The sequence below is a fragment of the Pimephales promelas genome, chromosome 18 (genome assembly GCF_988280905.1).
Source record: "Pimephales promelas chromosome 18, fPimPro1.hap1.1, whole genome shotgun sequence".
NCBI lineage: Eukaryota > Metazoa > Chordata > Actinopteri > Cypriniformes > Leuciscidae > Pimephales > Pimephales promelas.
In genome coordinates, this window is record NC_142786.1 from 30,850,906 (window position 1) to 30,878,725 (window position 27,820).

Consider the following 27,820-nt stretch of genomic DNA (forward strand, 5'->3'; position numbering starts at 1 on the left):
TTTTTATACTGCCAAGGGCATAGCTCGTACCAAGAGCGTGCCAACATCCAATAGAAAAATTCAACCGCAGTAGCCACCGTTCAACCTGAAGAGGGCAGCATTAAGACGTTTTTACACCATATGTTGTAGTAATAAAACACTTTATACACAAATGTCAAAAAAGTTACTCGAATCAATGACTGGCATTAATAAAGATCCATTCTTACAGATCATTAACTAAAAAAAGTTTGTTTGGGGTTTAGTTACTCTTTAAGGTTTCACAAAATAGATGGGTTTTCAGTTGTATCTTGAATATTGTCTACAATTCCATTCATTTGTTGTTGTTGTTCTTAGTACGGGTAGCAATTCTTAAAGGGATACTCCACTTTTTTTGGGGAATTGGCTCATTTTACAACTCCCCCAGTGTTAAACAGTTGAGTTTTACCGTTTTCAAGTGCATTCAGCCGATTTTCTGATATTTAGAAGAATACTAGAAACTATCTGGTTACTGATATTCTTCTTAATATCAGAAAATCGGCTGAATGGATTTGATAATGTCAATGGGCGGTTGTAAAATGATATATCCCTTTAATAGAACAGGAAAGACATTTGCCTTTGTGTGTGTATGTATTGCTGCCTGTTTTGTATTGACCTCTTGTGGCCATGCTGAGTTACAGCAAGCGCTTTAATTTAAGGTATTTTATTGTAGTCATAGCCTTATGGGCAGCACTCTCACATTTAGCAAAGCTGTGCCTCAGACGACCAGAGTTCGAGTCCCAGCTTTTATTATTATTATTATTATTTTTACCAGCCTTGTAGATGATAAAATAACTTTGTCGTCGTCTCTGTCCTTATAATTGATTTATTTTTCTGTGAATTTCAGATTGCTAAACTCAGGCTCCAGCTGCAGCGCAGTAAACAGGGCGGAGGCCGGCAGTGTAAAGACAGTAAAGAGCGTCTTTCCCCCCTCCAATACTGTACCAGCACCACCACCATCAGCACAGCCAGCCAAGCTCCGGTCCGCACACACTCACACACATACTGTAATAATACATCTATCGATTTCTGAATAGTTTGTGAAATGCACATTTGTATCATCTTACTGTACAGTTGTCCATGTCGAAGTCAGCACAGATGCCACTGTCCAACATCACAGTGCCAAAGCCCTCCATCTCCAGGGTTCCCAGCAGCATGGAAGGCATCAACCATGAGCTGGAGAAAGTCTTCATCAAAGACAACGGAGAGAAAGAGGAGCTAAAGGTACAAACACGCTCCTGAAGCCGTACTCGGTACAAATGTTTAGCGTGAATAAAAATGCTTGTCATTGAGTACTAAGAAATAGTGTTCAAATATGTTGTTTTACAGTATACAGTACCTGTAAAATGTATTTTTGTCTAAACACAGTATTTAATTATATTATAATTATATCTCGATCATAATCCAAAAGATTTTAAAATAGTATTACAATTTTAAATGACTGTTCTCTGAGAGCAGCATGATTCTGGATAAATTGTTCACAACTCTCCCATGATTCTCATTAGACAACTAAGCAATAACATGTAGCCTAATTTTTTATATTAGAGGTCGTGACAAAGTGTTAATTGCTGCAGTCTTTTTACAAATATTTAATATTTGAACGATTTTTTTTCCTCTTTTTGAATTAATGATTTAATTATTCGGTCATAAAGACTTGTTTCATTACTGGATGAAATCAGCATTATTGAATGAATCTTTTGAATCAGTGATAGTATATATTTTGTTGTTTTTCTGATGTAACAATGTAATTTAAGCTTCCAGTTACTTTCAAAAGGTGTATTTATAATAACTACCATAGACAGTGTGTATAACCGTACTCATGTGATGCACTTATTGCAAGTCAGAAATAATGATTGTGTGTGGTTTAAAAGACTAATTGTAAAGCTGATTCATCAAGTCTTCATTGTCACATGATCCTTCAGAAATAATTCTAAAATGCTGATTTGGTGCTCAATAAACATTTCATATTATCAATTTTGGAAATATTAAAAATAGGGCTGTGCAAAAATTAATTGCGATTAATCGCATCCAAAATAAAAGTCTGTGTTTACATAATATATTTGTGTGTGCTGTATATAATTATTTTGTATATATAAATACCTATGCATGCATGTACATATTTAAGAATTATTTGCGCTTAGATTCTGTAAATATATATAAATACATAATCTATATTATATAAATATAAATATTTTATATGAATAACACATTTTCTTAAATATATACATGCATGTGTGTGTATTTATATATACAAAATAATTATTTACAGCACACACAAATATATTATGTAAACACAGACTTTTATTTTGGATGCGATTAATCACAATTAATTTTTGCACAGCCCTAATTAAAAATATAATTTTTTCATGATTCTTTGAGTAGAAAGTAAAAAAAACAAAAAAACATTTATAAATGTATTTTGAGTCACAATGTGTACTTGCTGAATAAAAGTGTTTATTTCTAAAAAAAAGAAGAAAAAAATGACACTTTATAGTAAGATTGAATTTGTTATTTTGAATTGACTACATAAGTTAAGATGAAATGACAAAGAATAATTCTTCTGTTCTATTCTACTTTATTAATCTAAGTTAATGTTAATTTCTACCTTTACTGATAAATATATTAAAATCAAATGCTATATCTGTTAACATTAGTTAAAGTTAATTCATGGTGCATTAACTAATGTTAACAAATGGGACAAATCTGCTCTTTCATTTTAATCACAGAGCACGATAATTGTTAAAAGTCTTTCTCTTTGCCTGGCACTCAGGCGCTGGAGGTTCCTGATGGACGGAGGGCTCCGTTTCCTCCCCAGCAGCGCAGCAGCAGTAGTCGTGGTATAGACACTCAGACCCCATCAGTGCCTGGGCGCTCCAGTAGCTGCTCTAGCCTGTCGCCCTGCCCCTCACCCGCATGCCCACCCCGCTCACATGACGGCAGCCCATACTCCACTGACGAGATGCTGGACGACAGAGACAAAGGTCAAACCTACAGATTAGTGATCAAGCCAGATAGTTGGTTAAGGAGCTATATCAAGTTCATTTGATATTTGATAGTTTGCTGTATTATATCATGAGAGCTGATAATAATCCAGAGAGTAATTTGAGATTTGTAATTTCTTCCTGCAGACAGCGGCAGCAGTTCTCCTCTGCCTAAGTTCACCTCGTCTCCAAAACCCAACAACAGCTACATGTTCAAGCGGGAGCCTCCAGAGGGCTGTGAAAAGATCAAAGTGTTTGAGGAAATGACGTGAGTAGAGGTTTTTTCTGTAGTTAGGGAGCCTAAAATAGCATACCAGTATCTATAATGTACACAGTATGCAAATGTTCCTTATGCATGAAATTCTCTGTCGACATAAAACATTTGCTCAAATATTCAGCTAGAGTATAATACATAGTGTCTTGCAATATAATGCATACGTTTTGATAATGCATTTTAAGAGTGATGAATAAATCAGAATATCAAACATCATCTCTTTCTGTAATGTATAATTTCAGGAAATTGGATTTACAATGCAAAACATTAATGCATGAATTAATTTATTTCTGTAATTAAATTTAAAAAACAAAACAAATTATTAAACATGCAATCAGTGAAGCATGTTTTTTGTTGCATATGTTTAAGACATAGCATGCAGGGCTCAACAAAAAATGTTTTTATTTTATTTTATTGACACAGGCCAATTGTTTAGCTCTTGACATGCCCTGCCAACCTAAATAACAGCGATTCGGCTAGGTTTTGCATTTCGTTATTTCACTGTCTGACTGTATGGAACGCTCATGTTAAGTTAAAATCATATTAACTTTCAGATAATCCTTGGTCACTTTTGACCAAAGAAAATTGTTTTGATTTTTTAAAATGAATTCACTTTATCGGGAATGAATCACATCCAAAATAAAAGTTTGTGTTTACGTAATACATGTGGGTGCACTGTGTATAATTATTATATATATAAATACACACACGTGCTTGTATTCGTAAGAAAAAAATATTAGTTATACATAAAAAGTTTATATTTATATATAATATAAATTATATGTAAATCTATATACAGTATATACATGAAAATATTTCTTCAATTTACTGCTCAAAAAAATAAAGGGAACACTTAAACAACACTTAAAAATTAAAAACAAAAAAAAAGTATTTAATAAGATTATTTCATTCATTCAGATCTATGATGTGTTATTTTAGTGTTCCCTTTATTTTTCTGAGCAGTGTATATACAAGTGTGTGTGTGTGTATATATATATGTATGTAGACCATTTCACAAGATGTACAAGATGCAAGATGTAGATAAACAACACTGGTCCAGAAGCACTTCCTGTTTCAGTTTGTAACCATTTTCTTTATTTCACATGTAAAGAAAACATCTTAAAGATGTTTGTTTAACTTTTTGATTCAGTTTTAAATGTTCTGTTGGTTGTATTTTATCCCAGCTTTTATGTAGTGTTAAAAAACTGAAACAGGAAGTGCTTCTGGACCAGTGTTGTTTACATCTTGTGAAATGGTCTATATATAATTATACACCGTGCACCCACATGTATTATGTAAACACAAACTTTTATTTTGGATGTGATTAATCAAGATTGATCGTTTGACAGCCCTAATTATTATATAATTAAATATATACACAACCTACAAATCAGCAGCCATGATGCAGGAAAAAAGCACTCGGCAATGGAGGACTTCAACACAAAACATCCAAATAATGATCAATGATGGCCAATTTAGCTAAAAGCAGCTGCACAGAAGACAATAGTGTTTTTCACTTTGCGTCAGTTCTTTTGATTCCATTCAGATCAATAACAGAGTTTAATCGGTTATAAATCAGCTCTGCAGATATCTGTGAAATCATGCAAATCAATTCAGTTTTGTTCTCATCCAATACTGTCATTGCAGTCAAAACAATAATATTACTGAATATTAACTGTCCCGAACTAAGCAAGCTAAAGGCAACAGTTGCAAAGGAACCCAAACTCCTATCAGGTGACAGAAATCACGAAAAAAAAAAGTATGTGTAGTGTTTAGTTGGCGATACATTAGTATTCCGTTTGGAACATTCTCTTAAATCTGTTTCCTCAGGTCCAGACAGTCAGCCACCGCCCCCCTTTTCTCCTGCCCTGACAAAAACAAGGTCAACTTCATCCCCACCGGCTCTGCGTTCTGCCCCGTCAAGCTCCCGGGATCCCTGCTCCAGCACTCCAGCTCCCAGCAGGAGGACGAGGAGAGAGAAGGAACACAGGCCGGTCCCAGCGGGTCATGCCCCCTCGCCCAACACCATCACATGCCCACTCAGGTCTCCACCAGCACGAGCACAGACGACCCCCCGGAGGCGCTGGCCATCTCTCCCTCCCAGCAGCAAGAGGCGCCCTCGGAATCGGCCTCGCAGCCTCAGAACTTTGAAGTCAGCTAAACGCGCGCAGAGCCGGTCTCCGTCGCGCCCACGCCGCACACGTTTCGCCCACCCCAAACTTCCTCTTCTCTCTCTGATGGACCCCACCTTTGTGCTGAATCTTTACTATCTGCATGGCATAGCAACTGTGGCCCGAACGAGAATCGCATATGTAAATGCAGCCGAAGGGTTTGAGCATACGTGGCAATGAAGAGCTGGACGGAAGGATGCGTTTTGGGAAAAGGACCTTAGAATATGCAAATCAAAAAATTCTAATGGCTTCACTGTTATCTCGATAAATGAGTGAGAGTCTCATACGGAAATCTTAATTTATTAAATTTGCTTAATGATCCGTTCGATCACATTCCAGTTATTCCCGCTTTATTTTATTTTCATATATACGGATGTGGATGCGTTCACGGGTCCATCTGATTTGATTCTGCATTCATCTCGAGCAACTCCACAGCTGTTTTCAAATGCAGCTTCGCTTCCGTGTGTGCTTAAAATTTAAGCAAAGTGGCTTTTGTTTGAGCGCCATAATCAGAGGTGTCGCCGCCGATTTACAATATGAGGAGAAAGACGACTGAAGCTTTCAGCGAGGTCTTAATAGTGTCGGGCATGCATTTGAAACTGATCGTATGTTTAACATTAAATTATGTGTCGTGTTCTCTTTCAACATTCACAGTATGAATAAGCTCTCTCTCTATCAATATATCAACATATGAGATAATCTATATATATAAAGATAAAAAAAAAAGCTTGTTTGAATTTAAAACCGTGTATCGCTGTGTTCTGTACATAATGGGAAATGAGCTGTACTCCACGGGTTGACGACTATCCAGGTTTCCTACCTTCTGGTGATATTGCAGAAAGAGAAAAACACAGAATAAGGTTCTTGTTTTCACACTTTGTTGCACAGTGTGCGCCTGCGGCCTCGCTTCGGGTGCATCACTTGCTGTTTAAACTCAGGTAAAAATTCACATTCAGATCCGTCTCATCGTTCTTCGCATTCCATGACATTCCATGTTGGGAGGTTGGCAGAGAATTTGTTTAGGTCAGACTAGGGCTGTCAAACGATTAATCGCATCCAAAATAAAAGTTTGTGTTTCCATAATATATGTGTATATATTTAAGAAATATTTTAATGTACATAGATTTATATATAATTTATATTATATATAGAAATATCAATATTTTATATATAAATTTTTTTTTTCTGAAATATACATGCATGTGTGTTTATTTATATGAAATAATTGAAGAGTTCAGATGCAAAAGCCTCTAAATGCCATTTGAAATTTTCTTCTTTAATGATGATTTTTATCAAACTTGTATATTTAAGTTCAGTAATTTCACTTAAATGGCAATGATAATTACCTATGAATTGTTATTTAAGTGAAATTACTGAACTTAAATATACAAGTTTGATAAAAATCATCATTAAAGAAGAAAATTTCAAATGGCATTTAGAGGCTTCAATTATACACATATATTATGGAAACACAAACTTTTATTTTGGATGCGATTAATCGTTTGACAGCCCTAGGTCAGACATACTGTGTGTTAAAACCATTAGACAGACCATACAACCCTCATGGATCAGACTCGCACCCTCACAGTCACTAAATGACATATATTATCATTTAGGAAGACAAACTACTGCCCAGATCACAGGTCTGAGATGTAGAAGAATATTTTCTGTCTATTATAAGTGGCATGTTGAAAAAAAAAAGATTTTGTTTGAAAAAAATTGTGGGGACATCATAATAGTTCCAAGAATAATTTGTATAGTTACGAGAATAAATTGCGCCAAAAGAGCAAGAATTTCTTAGTTAACACGTGTTACCATTACACTTATCATAAGTCTTGTAATTTTTACAACTTTGTTCTCAAAATCTTCTCAATTTTTTACAATTTTAACATGCTGCTGATAATTAGTCTAAACTAAAAAGGTGAATCTCACAACACACACTCAAAATTATGGCTAAAATATGCACATATTACTATTTAGGACCATTAAGTTATTTTGGCTTTGTGACAATTGATAAAATAAAATAAAAAATGTCATGGTCATCATTTTATTAAATTCATCCTTTTCATTAAAATAAGCATAATTTAAAATAATTACAACAAATGCACTAACTAAACAATGTATTCATACTTTTATGGCTTATCATGGTCGTGAAAATTTGAAGATAAATATGGCTAAATTCTCAAAAAATGTCACACTGGAAATATCACAATGGACCTTAAACCAATCTTCATTTTATTTAAGCAATTTATTTCTTTCGATTTTATGGACTAATATGAAATTTACTGATTTCACGAGATTCACCTAAAAGCTTGGCTTTATACAAATATTTTAAATCAGTCTATGCCCAAATGTTTTGTCCACAAAAAACAAACTAAAAGCATGTATCTGTTCACTAACATGACAAAACTAACATAACTACGTGTTTATGATTTTCACCGTTTTGTATAGGGACAAGTGACAGGCAAGCATGGTTTGTCAGAAAAGGGTTGTCTTGTCTTAAAGCAGAATTTTTAAATGAACCAAGGTCAAACAATATTGTATTGTGCGGTTGCAATCAATTGAATCAAATTAATTCATCCATCTCATAAGACCAACCATTGACAGCCCACATAATATTACATGATCGATACAAAAGGCTTTCTAAAAGTAACAATGCAACCTTTTATGCTGCACCTTATATCAATAGACCAAGTAGTTTATAAAATGATTAAACTCATTTTTGGTAAGTGAAGGGTTTGCAATAATGCCGTTTTGTTTTTAAATGCTTGAATAGTGCATCATTTCATCTCCATTCCACACATGACTAAGGGCCGGTTCACACAGAACGCCGACCAAACAGCGCAATATCTAGACACGTTTTTTTTTTGTTTTGTTTTTTAAACTGAACTTATTTAACTTGAGCGTCATGTTTTTAAAATGCTGTGTCATTCATTAAAGACGTCCATCTAGCGCACGCTTACATTGGTGGAACAATGAGCAGTGGAATGGAAAAAGGCGTTCTGTGTGAACGGCTCCTAAATCTGAAGCCAAATTAGCACAGCCTATTGATAAAGCCATCGACTGCTATTAAAACCAGCATTGGCAGTTTAAGAGCACATTGCTGGCCTGGGAGAGGTCAATATGTCAGGCTGACCTGCTGTCTGTTTACACACAATGGCAATAAACCATTTTGTTGTTGTGACTGTTCAAACCAGATATGAGTGTGGATTGAGGGCATAATTTGTTTTGAAGGGGCAAAATATTGACTGCGGACAAAGGAAGAAAACTGTTCGACAGTTGTTTTGGAAGCACTTAACCCACATGGCGATTACTCTTTGCCTATCACCAATTCTAATGTCAAGAAAATGGTTTTTAAAGCCTTGTAGCTTTGATTGTTTTCCTGTGGTCTTGCCAAAGTGCTTGGCACAGGCTGCTGAGCTTGCATAAAGGTTATACAGTATGCCCGTTGTCTGTGTCTGTATACAAACGACAGTATCAAAAACCACACTTTTCACAACTTTTAGCCTTAAGTGGCTAATTGTTTCTTTATTTCAATAATAGGAATCTTGTGTCTTAATTAAATAAAATAATCAGAATTAAAACCCAGTCTCCTCACTACTTTTCCTTAGTAAGTGATCATATAAAGCAATATATATATATATATATTTTTTTGACCTTTTGAAATATCAAAACATGCTTGAAAGGTATATTTCACCCAAGAAGGAAAAAGACAAAAAAGGTCTACTGAGTTAATCGCTGTTGTAAGATATGAGGCTGTTCGACAGTATATTTCTGCAGAAGCCATCAAATTGCATTATTTCAACTTATTTTTTATAATAATCATTTGATACCGGATTTCCTTGTGGAAAAACCAATCAGAGTTATGGAGAACTATTAATACATTTGCCACTCCAATTAGGTTAAATCTAATTAATTTAAGGTTTAATCTAACCTGTTATTTCATCAATAAAGGTTTTTCTCCAAAACGCCTCTAGCCAAAATTATTGGTGCCCCTAGAATTTATTTTTTTTGAGTAAAATAGGCTCTTAAGTAGGCCTATATAATTATATTTACTATACATGCATAATCTAGGATTTAAATAAATGTTCCACTTGACCAGAAATGCCATCTTAACACATTTTTTGAATGGTTGTTCTCCTGTCAAACCCTAAATTATTCTGACCTTAAATATAAAATATTGTTATAAAATAATATTACAAATATTGTTTTTTATTATGAAGTGAAAGGATAAAGTTAGATGTTTTATGTTGAAACATTACTCTGTGAATTAGCATTTTAGCCCTCCTGGTTCCTTCGCTCTAAAGTCTATGGGATTTTTGAATGGGTTTTTACTAAATCGTCTGAAATAAGGTCTGTGGTGAACAAAGCCTCTAAATATTTTCACGTTTTGATCTATGACATGAGAACACACAGTAATAACCTGCTTGTGTGTTTTGTTTTGTTTTAAATTTATTGTCTTTTTGTGTTTTTTTTTAAACTTTATATAGGCTTCAAAATGAATAAATGTTGGATTAACTTGTAAAGATTATCTTGATAGACAAAACGTGTAAGGTTCACAACTCTTTGTTAAACACAGATCTTATTTTTTGCGCTTTAGTAAAAGTCTATGGGGAAAATGCATAGCTTTTCGATCGAGGGAACCCATGCGCTGCTAGCTTCCGAGTTGTTCTACGTCATCACTTAGGCACGCGAGGACAAGAATTCAGCTTGGGTCTCGACTCTCGAGCATTCGATCTATGACGTCATAGAGAAGTTGACCGTTGTCTCTGTTATTTTAACTTGACGCTGTCACCCGTGTGAAACCACAAACCGTCGGTCTTCTCATTGTTTATTCTGCAGTTTATATGATAAAGTTACCCAAGTGGACAACTGTTATCATGGCACTGAAGAGAAAACATAGTTCCCTCGCTCAGGTGTACGACTATGAGAGCACACCCGGCATCGACGCGGCTGAAAACCGTCAACCGTTTGAGGAAGAAGATGAGATGCCGATGAGAAAGAGGAAGAGGACGGATAGTTTTGTGAAGCTACCATCTCATCATGATCGTGAATGGAGTGGCAGCTCAGACCAGACTAACGTTACTGCATCGATTAATGAGAGAAGTACTGAGGGTAAGTTAAATTAAAATGACCGTTACAAATCCATCCACGCACTATATCAAAATTACTCTTAAGTTTGATCGAGCCAATGATCAGATTTCTGAATTCGAAGACATGTCTTAAATATTTAACCCTCCTATTATCCTTGGGCTCAATTTGACCCCATTCAATGTTTAACGTCTGTAAAAACATAATTTTTTTTTTTTTTTTTTTTACTTCAAATTGAATGACTTTTCCTAATTTAATGGGGACAACTCTGTTAATCTGCTAATATTTTTTCAAAGTCCTGTACAAATTTTGTAGCATCGGTGTTCCTTGGGGTCAATTTGACCCCAGGCTCTTTTAGTTGTATAATAAAACAGAAGAAATAGTAAAATTTCACACACATTTGTTTTGGTTGTTATATTGAGGTCATTATAACATGTTATAATTTGAATGGTGGGTGGATGTCAACTTAAAACGTTACGTAAGTAGTAAGTGAGACAAACCTTTGTAAAAAAAAAAAAAAAATACACATATTGTGGAGGTTTAAATTACTGGGGTCAAATTGACCCCAGAGGGTAAAAAGTGTTATCAGATTTGAGGGTAGCAGGAGGGTTAAAGAAGTGTTGTTCAAAAAACTATATACATTGGAGGGAATTTTATTTTAACAAAAGAATCACCATAATGGGTAACTTATGCAGTGTTATTTATTTGAAACATGCTTTTGTTTGATATTCCCTGCTTTAGATCAAAATTCTCTACAGGACAGTGCCTGTGCTGAAGGGGATGGTCTTCGGGAACATCTTTCCAGTGGTCTTGAAGCCGTTTCACCTGTAGATCAGCAGGTTCAAACCCCTCCAGCTTCAGTCCACCACAGTCCAGCATCAGATCACGGAGTGGACGTGTCAACTGAGGGTGAGTTTAGTTACTGCCATATCTCAAATATTACTCTCACTGCTTTCCATGTTTGACATTTAATCTCAACTATAACCATTAATCTTTTAACAGACGACATTCTGAGCCGGTTTGAAATCGGTGAAATGCTTGGTGAGGGAGGATACGGCTCTGTTTATGAGGGGAAACGCTTAGAGGATGGCCTTGAGGTATTGTCATTTTCTTACATTTAGCAATTTAGCAAATTCATTTGTCTCACCATATCCATTTCAAGTCCTTTTATTGTATATTATGTTCACTATGTGGTGTGGTGCAATTGACATGTTGTAAATGTAATTGTAATGGGCTAAATGTTTTGTTTTGTTGATCAGGTGGCCGTGAAATTTGTCAAAAAGACAGAGAGCATGGAATTCATCAACATTGTAAGTGAGAACATTTTTTTTTTCCAGAACTGTAAAAAAAAAATTTTATTCTTAAATATTATAAAAATCCTCTAACTAACAATGATCTTTCCTCCAGCCTGGTCATCCTACGCCCCTCCCATTAGAGGTCGGCCTGTTAACACTTGTTAATAGGGGCCCCAAAGTTCGAGAGATAATTGAGCTGGTGGACTGGCAGGATCAGCCTGACCAATATATCATGGTCTTGGAGCGTCCCTCACACTGCAAAGATTTGTTTGATTTTTTGGAGGATCACGAAGACAGCCTCAATGAGGAAACGGCTCGGCGTATCATGGCGCAGGCAGCAATGGCCGCTCACATGTCCTGTCGACGTGGAGTTTTCCACAGTGACATCAAGTTGGAGAACCTGTTGATCAACACAGAAACACTCGAGGTCAAACTGATTGACTTCGGGTGCGGGTCTTTTCTGCAAGACTCCGCCTATGACGTCTTCTGTGGTATGTATAATAAATCAAGGTTTGAAAAGAGTTTAAAATGTTAAATTTAGACGAATATGTTGTCACTAGCCTCATGCCTGGTTTGGCCATGGATTTGATCTCACTTTTAACACTCTAAATTGTGATCATAGGTATCATCACCTAGATAAAACATGCTATGAGATTTCAAGCTTACTCATCAGACAAATCTCTTTCTAGGCACTAAGGTTTACTGCCCACCTGAGTTCTTCACAGAGGGCACGTACCACGCTAAACCAGCTACTGTGTGGTCTCTGGGAGTGCTCTTATTCGAACTAGTGTGTGGACGCGTTCCAGAATCCGAAGACCTGGAGAAGATTGAGGATGACATCTGGTCTGAGCCTGGCTTGTCAAACGGTAATATAAGATGATCAATTGTAATTCTAAATCAAATCAAAATAGAGCAAATGAAACAAAGAAGTAAAAGCAACATAAAAACCACAAAGCTTTGTTTGATATAGCATAGTTTAATAGAAAGACAGTGTAAAGTTCAAGGTAATAATCAGACTCTCTTCCATCGTTCTTCACAGAATGCTGCCACCTGATTCGATCCCTCCTGAAGGAAAACCCAAGCCGGCGGATTGGTTTGGGGAAAATCATTTTCCATAAATGGTTTAAGGTACTGACTCTAATAAGCTACAAATGAATTTGAATTGCAGGTTGAAAATCGAAAAATTATAATATCATGCAAAAGTTCATTTATTCAGTAATTCAACTTAAACCTGTTCAAAGGTGAAACTAATATATTATAGAGACTCATTGCATGCAAAGTGCGACATTTCAAACCTTTATTTGTTATAATTTTGATGATTATGTCATGACATATGTCATGATCAAAATTATAACAAATTAATGTCTCACTTTGCTTGTAATGAGTCTCTTTAATATATTAGTTTCACCTGTTAAGTTGAATTACGTAAATATATGAACTTTTGCCCAATATTCAAATTTTTCGAGTTTCACCTGTATATTAATATTTGGAAGACCATTTTGTCCATTTGTTTATGTTCTTAGTTTATTGTGATACAGGAGAAATCAAGGTCAAATCTCTTATGTGTAATGTTTGTATATCAGCAGCCTGTTAGTGAGGGAAGTGATAGTCAGGAGAGACAGAAGAGGAAGAGTAGTTCTGGAGAGCAGCTTCATCTTCATCCGAGCAGCAGCTCAGGTCAGGGTCAGAAAGTGGAGGATCAGACCACTGCAGCCACTAGTGAGAGACACGCAGAGGGTAAATATTACGAATAGTTGAGAATGTGTAAAAGTTTTCTGTATGTCATAAAGTCTACATCATTTTCAGAAAGATTGTCATTCATTACAATATGTTAAAAATCCACACCGTCACACATTTTATCAAAAAATCAGTTGAAGTTAGATTCAGGTCATGATCAGATTTTAATTCCAGGGCATGTCATATATCTTTAAACACAGATGAAACCAAGCGGACATCCTCTATCATTGGCCAGAAGAGAAAACGAAGTTCTCGCAGTGCTCCGCTGTACGATGAGGCTGAAACCCATCAGCATTTTTGTGTTGGTGATGAAAACGAGAGGCCGATGAAAAAGAAGAAGAGGACGGATAGTTTTGAGAAGCATCCGTCTCTTCACCTTCTGTGATCGGAGCGGCAGCTCTGACCAAGATGCATCGGAGACAAGCTGAGGGTAAATCAAATGACCATTTAAAAATGTGTAATCTTTTTTTGTTTACTAGCATAATGTTCAGTTATATACGTTTCCGAGTGCCATTAATTACATTATGTTACAAATTCAAACCATCATACATTATATCAAAATCCACAATTTTTAACACATTTATAATATATATTTTTTTTTAAAAGGAAACATTGAAGACACACAATTGCATCAACCCTCCCTCCGGAATATGCAAAAAAGGGCATGCGCATATTTCTGCGGCTCGTCGAGGGTGTTTTGTTCACCAGCTGTCAGGTCTTCTGTGTTCGAGCTTCCCGCAGACGTAGTTAGTCGTATTTCTATATGTACTCATTTTGTAAAAGTATTTTTTACGACGTTATTTAACGATTATTATTATTTTGTTATTTACGATTTTTTCAAGAACGTAAACCAATGCTCCTTTTCTTTTAATCTTTTAACAGACGACATTCTGAGCCGGGCTGAAATCGGCAAAATGCTTGGTGAGGGAGGATACGGCTCTGTTTATGAGGGGAAACGCTTAGAGGATGGTCTTGAGGTATTGTCATTTTCTAACAAATGATATTTCTTCCAGCCTGGTCAGCCTGTTATCTCTTTTTCATAGGCAAATCAAGTTAGAGAACCTGTTGATCAACACAGACTGATTGACTTCGGGTGCGAGGGTTTCCTGCAAGAATCTGCTTATGAAAGATTTTGTGGTATGTATTATGAATCAAACCTGTTGTTTGGCGCTTAAGTTGTGACAAGTTAAATTGGTATGATATCTCACTTTTAAGGCAGCATTTTTTTTTTATTATTTACTTTAAATAACACTAGATATTTTTACTGAGAAAACATGCTATGGGATTTCAGACATCAGACAAATCTCTTTCTAGGCACCGATGAGTATTGCCCACCTGATGTTTACACAGAGGTTAACCTAAACCAGCTACTGTGTGGTCTCTTGGAGTCTGAGCCTGGCTGGTCACATGGTAAGATTGCATTTATCACAAAAAGATGATCAATTGTAATTTAAATCATGCAAAGAAATAAGAAGAAAAAAAGTAACATCCGAGCCAAGTGATTTAAAAAAAAAAAAAGAATGTTGGGACAAACCAGTTGAGTTGAGTTGATTTACTTTATTAATCCCCAGGGGGGGAAATTTATGTCACAGCAGCACATAAATACAATAAAAATAAAATAAAAACACAACAACAACAGGTCTTGTACTCAAATATCAATTTTTCAAAGCATTATGACCATGAATATATATATGACCATCATCTGCATCATCTTATATAGCACTGATTGTAAAATCTAATTGCAGTTGGAAAAAAAGATTTTCTAAAACGCTCTTTGTAACAGCGTGGATGAATTAATCTTGAGCTGTGGGGTACTCGCATAAGCTTGAGATATTTCATTAAGAGGATGATGGTCATGATTAATCATTAGAGAAAGTTTTCCAATCATTCTATCCTGCATTATCTCGTCTACAGTGAGTAACGCACTCCCCACGACAGGGCCTGCCAGTTTGAGCCAGAAAACGAAAACCCAAAGGACACGGTTGGAAAGGGGACCTTTTAGGCTTTCATTTAAGCCCAACACCAAATCTTGTCACACGACTTCTTTAAAGGAGAACTCCGGCGCAAAATGAACCTTTGGTCTAATAAAACATCAGTACCTAGTCAACCGTTCTCTGAGATTTGTTTTCATGATAATCGAATGTAAAGAGGTTTATCTCTAAATACTGTTAAGCGTATAATGCTAGTAATGGGGGCATTTAATAAGTAAAAAGAAATCGGTACTTAATACCACCAACAATGCTCAAAATAGCCCCACACTAACACAGTAACATAATAAGGGTCCATACATGCAAAACGAAGCATTGTGAACTTTGTAATTGTACAGACTGTTTAATAAGAAGATACTTTATAAAGTTCACTTCGTGTATACAGGTAGGAGTCATCATAGAAAATAAGTTGATAAGTCGATCCCCGAACATTGAGTAAACATTTTTGGGTGAACTATCCCTTCAAGTAAAAAAGCTCAACCTGACACTGGTAATTATAATAAGAAATAGGTAGACTGGACAAAATGATTCAAAGAACTGAAAGGATTAACCTAATACACTTGTGAGAACAGAGATGAATGTAGGTCAAAGTTTAAAATAAAAATTAAGAATAATAAAAATATTCAAAGATTTACTATTAAATTCAAGTATTCAAACAATTATTTGAATACAAGAAGGTAATTTGACTCACAATGGTGTGTATGGACAGCTGAGGGCGCTATTTCACGAAAACCAGACAGACCACAATGAAAGAGATGCTTTGGCTGCATGGGATAAGCAGGGTGCTGAATCAGTTCAGGGGGATTGTTAACAAAGATGCTGTGTTAGTGTATATTGAATTTGGTCCTGTCAACTTATAATTGCTATATCGATTGTGTGTAGGAGGTATATGTGGCGTCTGGCTCAGATTTCTTACTGTTGTACAGCAGCTTAAGATGAACTGCTGCTGAATGGGGGTGGAATTTAGCTGACCTTACATTTATGCTGCAGATGCTACATTCAGGTCTATTCAGCAACATTCACCACTAATAAACTACATAGTCATAAGTCTTGCAAGTCTCTCCAAAGCGTTTGCCTCCAGAATAGTCAATCATGCGTATAAAAATAGTCTTTAACGTTCATTTAATGAGTGTGCAAAACACTGTTAGGATTGACCTAATTTTGAATCATGTTACAAGATATCCAAACAGTTTTGCCTGGAAGGTTTTATTTGACTGTTTGATGCATTGCAATCTTTATCTGACATAGAGTGCATTCAGCATGCAAAAATATTATAATGCAAAAACACGACCTTAATAAGACATTAGGCTGTCGCATGTGTGTGATTCTGTTGTTAAAGAGCAAATATGACTCTAACTAGGCCACAAGAGATTTTTTTATTATTATCTCATAACTGATTTTGATGCCAGTTAGCTCTGGTTAGTTTTTAAAAACAAAATGAAGAGCAACGCAGGGCTGATCAAAGCAAAGCACATTAAAACAAACAAAAATGCTTTTGTTTGCATCATTCTGATTTCTCATAAACGATTTCTAAAAAAAACAACAAGTAAAACTAAACAAAAATCAAAGCCAATTCAAGCAAAACAGCATTTGATTTATCTAAAGCAAAACAAAAACTTTTGTTCACAGCATTCTGATTTCTCATAACAGATTTGTCAAAAAACAAAACGAAAACTTTTGTTCACAGCTTTTCTGATTTTTTTTTTTTTATAAGGAACAAAACAGAGCCATTATGAAGTATTGCAAAACCACACAGCTGCACAATTATAACATGAATTTCATCATGATACAACCAGATGCCCCTTTTTAAAGAGGGTCTGCAACAAGGAAACGATCACTGTTTCCTACCTAATCCTATTTCCATAAACATCTGCGACGGGTATTCTGGAAAAAACCACATCAGCCATCATTAATTCAGAATGCAGAAGTCACGATAAAAACTATTATTCTCAGTGGTCTATTCATATTAAACATGCAAATAAATCTGAATATCTCCATGAACTCCATTAGAACCGAATATAACATTTACAAAAAAATGTTTCAAAATGCATTTCAATATTTAGGGTCCTTTAAATTACTGCTTGTCCTCAATGTTGACCTTCTGCTGGTGAAACAATTAGGCTGGTAGTCTAATGCCCAAACTATTTCTCATGTTCAGGGTCACAAAGTGTTCCCTTCTGTCCTTGATATCATTTGAGAAGATGCTTGCTTTGAAAGTGCAGGACTGGCAATTCGTACACTATATCAATCATTCTGGTATTTGGATTTATTGTTTTTCCTGGCAGTCGCTAAAATAATATATAAAGAAAACCTGTATAAAATCCAGGTTAATGAGTGGCAGAATCAAAATTAGGAATCGTTCTCTCTCCACGTCAGCAACAACGATTCCTCATATCAGGAGCAAAGACAAACATGGCTGAACCTCTGCAGAGAGGCTGTTGCTTTTATTCTCTCTGACAGGTTAGCGTCTGGGCCACCATTAATCCAATAGTACTCACTTTCCAGGTGACTATCACTGCCTTGTCAGCCCATTTAGATCTTTATAATCCATAAACCTCTTAATCCAATTGTGTACCAGCATCATGACATATCCCACATTGTATTGTGCAAAGAGAGAACACTCCAGATGAGGCTCGGGCTCAATATTAATTATTTATATTGTGATCTTAAACACTTGAATGAACAACCTCATCAATTAAAAAAAATCTTTGTAAATTTGGACAAGAATTAGAACAGGGTTGAATGGTGGAGCTTGAAATATTTTAGTTAGCTATTCAATATAATTTACTATTTTTTCTGTTTTTTAGTTAAAGTTTTGGTAATTTTGTTTGCAAGGTTTATTAGTTTCTATTTTAAATATATAAAGTTTTTAGTTTGAGTTATTTTAGTATTCCAAATTAAACTAAACATAATATATATAGCTATATAAATTTTGCTTATTTATTTCATTAAAATGTCTTTTTTTTTTTTTAGTTGCAGTCAAAACGGGGAAAAAAAATATGGTATAAGATGCTGTGGATACAAAGACTTAAAATGACACTGTCACATTTTTTAATAAGGAAAATTTAAAAATGAAATTACTGTAACTATAATATTTAATATTATACCTTTATTTAACCAGGAAATCCCATTGAGATTCAGAATCTCTTTTACAAGAGAGACCGGGTAAATTAAAAATAAAAATTCTGTAATGAATAAAATATCATATGACCTTTTTAATGTGCATCCTTCTAAAACCTAAAATGACAAATGGGACAGTTGGGCTGCATCCGAAATCACATACTCTCTTGAAGTTATGTTGAACAAGTACGACCACTAAAAAAGTTTTTTCTATATAGTATTTGAATGGGTGCAGTATGAATGTAATCTGGACGTATGGTGCGTTCTCATGCCATGGAAAATCTGATATTTTCTTCTTGTGCGAATCAGTGATCTGCAGTGTTTTTATGTCACATTTTAGTATCGGTACGGTACGCTTGGAACCTCAACAGACCAGGGATCACATACTGTTTTTTGCCTGCTATATTGCATGGAAGTATATATGCAATTTCCGATGCAGCCCAAGTCACGGTCTTGTGGTCTTAAAGGTGCAGTCTGTACGAATGACAGCTAGTGGTTGAAATAGGTACTGCAGTCCAAATTCAAAATATCGGAGATCGTTTTTTCGCCAAGCCCATCTAACGCGGGTTGCCAGTTTGACAACATGCAACAGGAACGAGCCCACTTGACAATGAAGCCGAGGGGACTTATGTTCATGAGTTGATTCATCCACATTTTAATATGCTCTCATTCATAGAAATTTTTTGATGGATACCGAGGCTTTTTTGTTTGGGTAGACTCTGCCATCTCTGACCCAGTTTGTTAGTTGGCTGCAATACGCTTTGTTTCCTGCCAACTGGCATCCCGAGTGTCGAAAATTGGGTGAACAAAACAAAAACAGACATTCAAACACGAAACGCACATTTCAAAGTCAAATAACTAGTTGTAAAATAGTTTTTCAGAGAAACGAGTATGTGAACTCCGCATGTTTCCTAAATATCTGCAACCATATTATGGTATTTTTATGCTTTAGTAGATTGAAAAAGTTACACATAGCACTTTTAAGGCCCGGGTATACTTCATTTTCCACGTTCCTTTGGCTGTGAGGGTGGAAATGCATTTTTTTTAAGGGGATTTTGTTTTTTAAGTGCTTAAGTCACTCGCACATGCGGTGTTGTAAGCTTACAAAAATTGGGCTGCACGTGGACTGGGTGTGCGGACATCCACAGAACCTGACAAAACGGGTCACAAAAACTGACTTTTGGGACAGGGCCATAGGGCCCCAATTGAGATTTTTTATGGTCCAGAATTGTGGACTAGCCATGTTCAAAAAAAAAAAAAGATAAACAAGAGTACTGAAATTGTGTGTGTCTGGTCAGGATGTGCCGGCTGATGTTGATGAGAATGATGAGAAGTAAGTTCATTTAACATTCTAATAAGCGCTGATTAAGCCGTGTAACTCGCGCCTGTGGACTAGAGTTTTATCCAGTCTCATCGCCGCTAGCGCGTCTCCATGGTTACACACCTGCCCCAATAGGAACCAGCGGATCAGGTGTGTAACCATGGAGACGCGCTCGCTGTGAGAAGGCTGGATCAGCAGCGCGCCGCTCGCTCGTCAGTTGCTCTGTCGCGCTCTTCTGTGGATGCAAGAACCGTCCAGACACTGGCACGCGAACATAAAACAAACTAAACAATGACATTATCTGCAACGACACGACAGAAACACACCATTATCTGAGTGCCCGAAACGATCCCGTGCCTCTTTCTACTCGCTGTTTACCGGTAAGTGTTTGAATATATTCCCGCGAGCGCAGATGACATGATGCATTGAATTATTATTAATAGGGTAAAGCTGCATTGCAAAGGCAACAGCATCATTGGCAGCTAGCTATTATGCATGCATCGTTAATGTTTTGTTTGAATGCATTTGTTCAAACAATTGTATTGCAAACTGAATTTGAGAACCAGATATGTTCTGTGCATTGCATCTTTTGCTGCATTTATTTTCACTCCGGCCTCTATGGTCTATTATTTATATTATGTCTTTGCTGCATGCCTTTTTAATTTTAATTAGGCTATTATTAAGCACATATATTTTTAGTTTGAATTCGATTTAAGTTTTATGAGAGGTTATTATCCGTGTGTTTGCCTCCACTGTATACTTAGGCTACTTTATAGAAGAAACATTGCATGCTACCTTCGAAATATAATAATATATGTCCAATATCAGTCAAAATGGTGCATTGAAAATCTTGCACAAACCTTTTATTCTTCATTCAGCCAGTAAAATATATATTTTGAAAGACATTAGTAAATAGACAGTTCAATGTTTATATAGATGTTTACAGACAACAGGATCCTTGAGAGTTTTACATGGAGGTACTGGAATTGTGGCATGCTCTAAATAAATATTTACAACACTGAATCAGTACAAATAGCACCTGCTTTTTATGAAAGATCAACAGAATTCCAGCACTGACATTTAACAACAGAACCTGTTTCTTAGTGGTTGAGCTAATAGCCTAACTGATGAATGGGATTGATTTACGCTGGATCGGTTGATTGTTCAGATCGTAAAGCTCAATAGACAGCGAATCGGTTTAAGTTGCTGTCTGTATCTATATCACGGGAGCAGTGATCCCCATGAGATATGTTTAAATCGATACTGATAAATCTATAAAGTGTCTGAAAGGCCATAAGGACAGGAAAATAGTCAATTACAGCTTTCACTGATTTAAGTATCATCCATTTGAGAGGGCAGTAAAAGTATCCGATTAATAGGTTTGTTCACAGCTGTCAGACTATTTGGTGCCTACATGCTGATTTTAGGTCAAAGGCGATGTTGAGTTTTATGGGATGGCTCTATTAAGAAATGCGAGCGATTTCCTAGCAAGTGCGATCACAAGCAGTTGTGCCATTCGAATTCACTGGTAAAGGCAGTTATACTATAGAAAAAAAATGTTGCTGTCTTAAATTAGTACAATCAACTTGGATGTTTAAGTCATTTCCACTTAAATTTCATTGTAACATGATGTGAATCTTGTATAACTTATAAAAAAGTTGAAAATGTTAAATGTTAAAGCAATTATGATTGATCATGTTCATTTTTGCAGTGTTTGAACCCAGGAGGGTGACGAATTTAGGAATCGTTATGGTTCATGGTATTTTTTTAGTGAAGTCAGCGATGTTGGTTTTTGTAATTCTAATCCATATTTTACAGTAGAGCACATGTTTTGTGCAGGAGGTGAAAATAACTAGAATAAATAATGCATCATATACAACAGCTAGCTAAAAGCATTCAGTGTTGAAGGAACCCATGGCTTTTGCTGGGGTAAAACTAAACCATTATTTTTCGTCCAGTGCTCCTGGGCCCAGATTTTGTGCTTCTCATACCAGGTTATACTTCTTTGTACGCCGGGACTGGAAACAAGCGGGCTCCTGATGGCAGTAAATCTGTGATTTATAGTTTTTGTTGAGGTTGGTTCAAAGAGGTGCTGATTAGATTCTTTGATATTTTTTGAGGCTGTATGTAACCATGTAAGTAAAGGCTGTGGCGTTTAGTAACCATCCTGTTAAGTGTCTTTCTGTTCTTGTCAATGAGCCGTGATGTTCAAATTCTGCTCTTCTCAGCGAGTGCACTTGTCCATGTTTGGCAAATGCTTTTGAGACATTTAGTGTGTTGTTCTTGTGACCAATGCATCTATACAGTAGTTTGGACATAGACTATTAGTTACTTAACAATGAGTGTAGTTATAGGGACTATTGAATTGAGAGTATATAATTGCAATACATGACGTACACTATTAAAAGTAAATGGTTCATTAATGGCATTGATAGTTCAATGAAGAACCGTTAACATCAATGGAACCTTTTCATTCCACAAGTGGTTCTTTAGTGCAAAAATTTCTTGATTATTAAAATGTTCTTCTCATTAAGAAAAAGAGTGGTTATTTTATGAGGTTAAGAACTGGAAGAGTTCTTAGCGATGCCATTGAAGAACCATTTTGTGTTCGCAAACGGTTCTTAAAAGAACAATATTATTTCTTAGTGTGTTTTCTTAACATTTTAATAGTCTGAAGAACTTTTTTTTCCACTATAAAGAACCTCTTCATAGAACCAATGATGATAATAAAGTGCAGAAGACTTTGGTGCACAATGAATACAAATCATGTCTTTGTTTCCTTACTGTGAAAGGTAAACATGCCCCTATAATTCTCTAATAATTGCAGAATCAGTCGCTAGGATTAAACTCACAACCAAAGGGCACATTAAATATGCAGCTACTCTGCGGTCGACTGCAACCCTTATGCTGAGAGCTGCCACACTTATTTTTTGTCTGCATCCGTCTCTAACCCGCTATCATTTCCCTACTCATGCATTTTCAGGGTGAATTTAGATGGATTTAATAAGCAGTGATGTACAAGTCTTATATAAAACATGGAGAGCAACAAGAGTCAGTGTGAAAGTGAGAATGTGAGAGATAGACAAGTGTAAATCTGCTGTGCAATAACATGAATGTTCCTACTCACCCTCAGCCAAACGAAGAGTTCACTCACTACGAAAACAGGATAAAAATGAGATGAAGAAGAGGATGAAATTATTATGGTTTTCATTTACCATTACTACAGTGGCTATATGTACGGTTTTTAATGTATTAATAGTTTTAATGTGTTGTTGACTGACTTTTATGGTAAGTTTTTGCCAGGAAAATCAAAAGGATGTGAGTGACGTTTATGAGCGCTCCCGAGAGTCTTTCTTCCGTTCAGTGACACATGAAATGAATGCTTAGACAATATTCAGCATAATGCCCAAAGAGCCATTCTGTACTGTAATGTCAATGTGTCAGGCAAAGAAAAGAGTTTAATTCAAAGTAGTCTCACATAGCCAGATCGAATAGCCTATAGTTCCATATATAATTTACAATCAAAATCTAACGTAATTGTCACACCCTGACTTGATGTGATAATCCAAACAGAGAGGCTTGACGTAGAAGACCAATGAACTCACATTTAATAAACACCAGGAATCATCAGTAGTAAACACCACCATGAAACGTTAACACAAGACAAATGAGGGTTTAAAGACACTAGATGACAATGGGCGAATGATGAGGTGAAGGTGATTTGTCTTGGAGATTGTTGTCTAGGGAGGGTTGATGTAAATGAATGGATTAGTAACTTGTAAAACCCGGCTGTATTCCCAATCGAGTCGTTTTTGTAGGCTATATACTTCCTGATTTTAAAAAGACGATATCTCTGGTTACATTGAACTTTCAGCGCTGCAACTTTGCAGATACTGTTCATACACCAACAGCAACATCACACACTGTTTAAAATGAAAAAATTGAAATCGCAATCAACCACCCCTTTAATGACCAAACAACGCTTTAGTTAAAAAACATCTCAAGAAATCATGATCTTTGCTTCTCCAGTGAAGACAGAAGTGTCTTGGTTTTAAACTAAGACATTTTTGTCAACGTCACCCCATATAATTCATCTCATCCATCCAACCCATAAAAAGAACAGTAAGGATATAATGTGTTGAGCACAGGTCCAAATTAAGAAATTCCTGGATAGAGAAGTGGGTTAATGGGCCAGTGATGGATGGGCCGGCCCGTTTTCTCCGGTGACTAATGACGACCTCTTCACTTTTCTGAGATTTGGGTTCCTCTGCTGTTTTGAGGGTGATTGAGCTTGCCTGGAGAGGGTCATCTTTGTGAATCAGCTTCACCTTTGAGCTACTTCTAAATTTTCTACATCCAAAATTGTTAACACTCTTTTAAAAAAGTTATCTGACACCGGCATGGATTTCCATGTAGGTTTATGCTTCACAATTAGCCAAAAAATCACTTAGCGGTTGGTCACATTTATAATATGTTGGAAGCCAACGATGGTCGGACGTTTCGTCGTTACCAGCACAGTTTAACAGAACGAGCGGCTATAGTTAAAAACGATACTTTTAATTTGCCTTTGGCTAAGCCACGCCCTAGAATGTAGATTGACCAATCACAGCGCAGCCAAGAACAAGCTCCCACAGAGGTCGGACACTTTTTCGCAGCACTCCATTGACTTTCAACACAGGCGTCTCATACTTTTGGTCTCGGCAGGATATTACCGTCGTAGTTTTATCCAAAATATGGTTAAACGTTGTGCCTCGGGCATTTGTAACACAGATACGCGTTTCCCAGAGAGGTTGGAGGGGGGTGTCCGTTTTTTCCCTTCCCAAAACCGAAGTCAAATCCTGACAAGTGTCGTCTTTGGATTAAACTGTATGGACGTCCTCAGTCAGTTAAACCCCGCAAACATCAACAAGCACATCTTTTTTGCTTCTAACCTTACTGTGAAGTTATACTAGTTATTTAGACCGTTTTATAATGTTTTAGGTTATGATTTCGGTTCTCATACCGGTTGTTGATACACTAGCACACGCTGCTAATAAATAAATTCAACGTTATACTCGTGTAGTCCGTTTGCTTTGTAATAACGATTATAGAAGTGAATAGAGACCTACCCAGCGTTGCATGAACAGTGTTGCTCCCTGATATTGTTAGTCCCAGCCTCCGTCTCGATTAGTAGGAAATGCGGTGGTTCATTTTTTGACTGTGACCGGTAACGTTATGCTTTTGCCTCTAGCCTATTTGGATGCCTTGTTGTTTCTTGTGTTTCACCTGTATGTCTTGAATATAGCCTCCGAACGCATATTGCAGGCCCTTTTTGCCCACTTCTATCGGACACTTTATTTGCTGCTTCATAAAAGTTTGATAACATTTCAGAGCTGTCTCAGCATTAAGCCACGCAGAGCGCAGATGAAGTTTGACGGATGTAGCAACAGTAACTAAGGGGGGCGGGGCTTATTCAAAGGTGAATTATGCTAATATGCAACAGTTGGCTGCTGCCTCTCCTTTTGTTTCGTTGTTTATGTCTATCACGATTAATATTACATTTAACATTTGCCGGTTCTCGCTTCTTTCCTCCCGAAACGTAAACTCTGTTATAGTTGTGTTTGATCACTTAGATTCACATTATTTATTTTTTTCTAAACATTGTTGGAAACATTTGGTAGAATGGAAGTACACACTTCAACAAAAATTCTCAAACTGTCCCAGTGGTTTTGGGATATTTTAATGCAAAATTTGTATATATCGTGCCTTTAAAAGAAGTTAAACTTTTCAAAGTGCATCATGAGATCTGTGCCCCAGTAGAAACAGAGTTGAGGAATGCCCCAGTTTTACATTCAGGTGTTTAAACACAAGTTTGAGAGCCGTATACACTGACATGATTGATTAGGCTGCTACCAAACATATACACACATGCTGCATCATGGTCTGTGTTTACAAGTTTTACTACTAGTTTTGACAACCTGTTTTAAAGTCTTAATTCAACAACTTTATGGCTGTTAAATAAACTATGTAACAACTAAAATTCCTTACCATTAATAACTTATTATTACTAATACGCAGCTTCAGAGCTAACTTGAGAGCGCAACAAAAAAATTTTGTTTTGTTTCGTGACCTTGTCTCGGTTTTGTTTGAAAACCACCAAGTTTAAGGGATTTAAGGGCTATTTTCTGCCTTGGAACTATTGGCCAAATTAGCCATTGGGTCTGGCACCAGCATTGGCAGTGTGTCTGTGAAAAAAAAAAATGTGATTGAGAGAGTACAGTGACCCACAAGTTCCTACTCTATTAAGCCCTCTCAGGACTCTGTAAATAAATGGGAACTACTTCAATCACCTCTAGTTGACCCCAAAAGAGTCACACATTGTCTGAATGCTACAGTCTGTGCGGTAAGAAGTTTGATAAAAGGTGCCCTCTTAATCCGTCTGTAGTTATCAGCGCCCACAGTTTAGAGCTCAGGTCACGATAACGGACAAAGCAGCTAAAGGGCCACGGGTCTCTTTGATCGGCTGTGCTTCCCCATTTCGGACCATTGTTCTTCGCTCATCTCTCCCATAGCCAGTCAGACCCCATGTACACACACCTAAATCAATCTGATTACTATGATAAAGACTTACCCTGCTTTCGTTTCATTTCATTTTCATTTCAAAGGAGTGTTAGTCCAGATCCAGCGCTAAATTATGATTATTATCACTCAGGGAGGCAGGCTGATTCATTTCCAAGAGGGACGACTGCCACAGACCCAGAAACACTTCAGCTGATGTGAGGAAGCACAGATCAAAGCAACGAGTGGAGAACAGGGGGAAGGGGAGAGAGAGAAAGAGAATGGGAGCGCAGAAAACAAACATGCAGGCTGTTCACAGAGAAGATTGCACATAAATTAGCCATTCACGGCTCTAATTCACCAACTTAAGGCCGAAACATGTGTCGTACTGCGGCCTTTTCTCTTGGAGTAGACTGATTTTATTTGTCAGCTCACTCATTCTTTTAGACCATCTTCTAAATCATTTATCAGGTCAGCATCACTCAGATCATTCAATGCCTTTATATACAGAGCCAAGCCACATGAGAAAAATATGTGTGCCAATTTTAATCATTTCTGTTGTTTAGAATGCAAATCTTAGTGTTGATTTAAACACGTTTATAATATTTCAAGTTACTCGCTTTAAATGATGTAGGTACGAACACACTGTATATTTTGGTAACACTTTACAAGAAGGTTTCATTTAAGTCCCGGTAAAGAAAATTCTAAACATGTTATAAATGTATTGCTTAAACATATTACAAAGACTGTGAACTGTGAAGTACTGAAATGTGGAGTTAGACCGTTAAACAGATTTTCACTATTGCTATTTTATGGATTTTTTTGGGCGGGGCTAAAACAGGGCTCGATGACGCACTGGAGCCCCTTAGCTCGTGGACACGCCCCTATTTGATGACGCACTGAGGCTGGTTCACTGATAATCCACTTTTACTGGTGATCAGGGCCGAACCGACTAACTCCCGCCTCGGCTTTCATCCTCCCGTCCCGAAAGCAGTTTCACCTAATATCACCGTCGGCAGTTTTCCCGCGAGTGGGCGTGGTTTCAGCGCAGTTAGTGGACACGCCCCCCGCGTTTGAGAGCAGAGAATACAGCTCATTTTTTCAAGATTTTGATAGCTTATTTTATGTGTAAAGCCATCAAATTTGGCTGGGTAACATGAACAAAATGTCTACTGCATTTTAATGTTCACTTTCAACATTTACTAGTTCATATTTAAAAACAATAATTGGATTTTTTTACATTAGTTAATAGACTGTGAACTACATGAACAAAGAAAGGAACTGGATTTG

General features: G+C 36.5%; 3 protein-coding genes across 3 annotated transcripts in view; all 3 read left to right on the forward strand.

Annotated features, from left to right (window-relative positions):
- glcci1a (glucocorticoid induced 1a) overlaps nucleotides 1-9,025 on the forward strand; it is a 30,826-nt gene extending 21,801 nt beyond the window's left edge. The window contains exons 4-8 of the mRNA XM_039681196.2: nucleotides 863-997; nucleotides 1,090-1,239; nucleotides 2,786-2,996; nucleotides 3,144-3,264; nucleotides 5,101-9,025. Coding sequence (XP_039537130.2) covers nucleotides 863-997; nucleotides 1,090-1,239; nucleotides 2,786-2,996; nucleotides 3,144-3,264; nucleotides 5,101-5,431 — 948 coding nt within the window. The 3' untranslated portion in view covers nucleotides 5,432-9,025. The remainder of the gene's footprint in view (nucleotides 1-862; nucleotides 998-1,089; nucleotides 1,240-2,785; nucleotides 2,997-3,143; nucleotides 3,265-5,100) is intronic.
- A 2,509-nt stretch (nucleotides 9,026-11,534) lies between these two features.
- LOC120485468 (serine/threonine-protein kinase pim-2) lies at nucleotides 11,535-15,708 on the forward strand. The gene is made up of 10 exons (XM_089123396.1): nucleotides 11,535-11,629; nucleotides 11,792-11,842; nucleotides 11,940-12,318; nucleotides 12,517-12,693; nucleotides 12,867-12,955; nucleotides 13,765-13,994; nucleotides 14,171-14,310; nucleotides 14,447-14,701; nucleotides 14,879-14,974; nucleotides 15,479-15,708. Exons 1-6 carry the CDS (start codon nucleotides 11,567-11,569, stop codon nucleotides 13,891-13,893), a joined length of 888 nt encoding a protein of 295 aa, XP_088979522.1. The 5' UTR covers nucleotides 11,535-11,566; the 3' UTR covers nucleotides 13,894-13,994; nucleotides 14,171-14,310; nucleotides 14,447-14,701; nucleotides 14,879-14,974; nucleotides 15,479-15,708.
- A 4,461-nt stretch (nucleotides 15,709-20,169) lies between these two features.
- Nucleotides 20,170-27,820, forward strand: part of rims3 (regulating synaptic membrane exocytosis 3) — a 50,640-nt gene continuing 42,989 nt past the window's right edge. Inside the window, exon 1 of the mRNA XM_039681259.2 lies at nucleotides 20,170-20,373. The gene's annotated coding sequence lies outside the window, so the exon portion shown is untranslated. The remainder of the gene's footprint in view (nucleotides 20,374-27,820) is intronic.

Bases quoted from the DNA above. Each gene is read 5' to 3' on its own strand.
- LOC120485468 (XM_089123396.1), top strand. From the start codon at position 11,567: ATGCTTGGTGAGGGAGGATACGGCTCTGTTTATGAGGGGAAACGCTTA. The intron at 11,630-11,791 runs GTATTGTCATTT...TTTGTTGATCAG, and splicing joins GCTTAGAGGATGGCCTTGAG to GTGGCCGTGAAATTTGTCAA. The intron at 12,319-12,516 runs GTATGTATAATA...ATCTCTTTCTAG, and splicing joins CGCCTATGACGTCTTCTGTG to GCACTAAGGTTTACTGCCCA.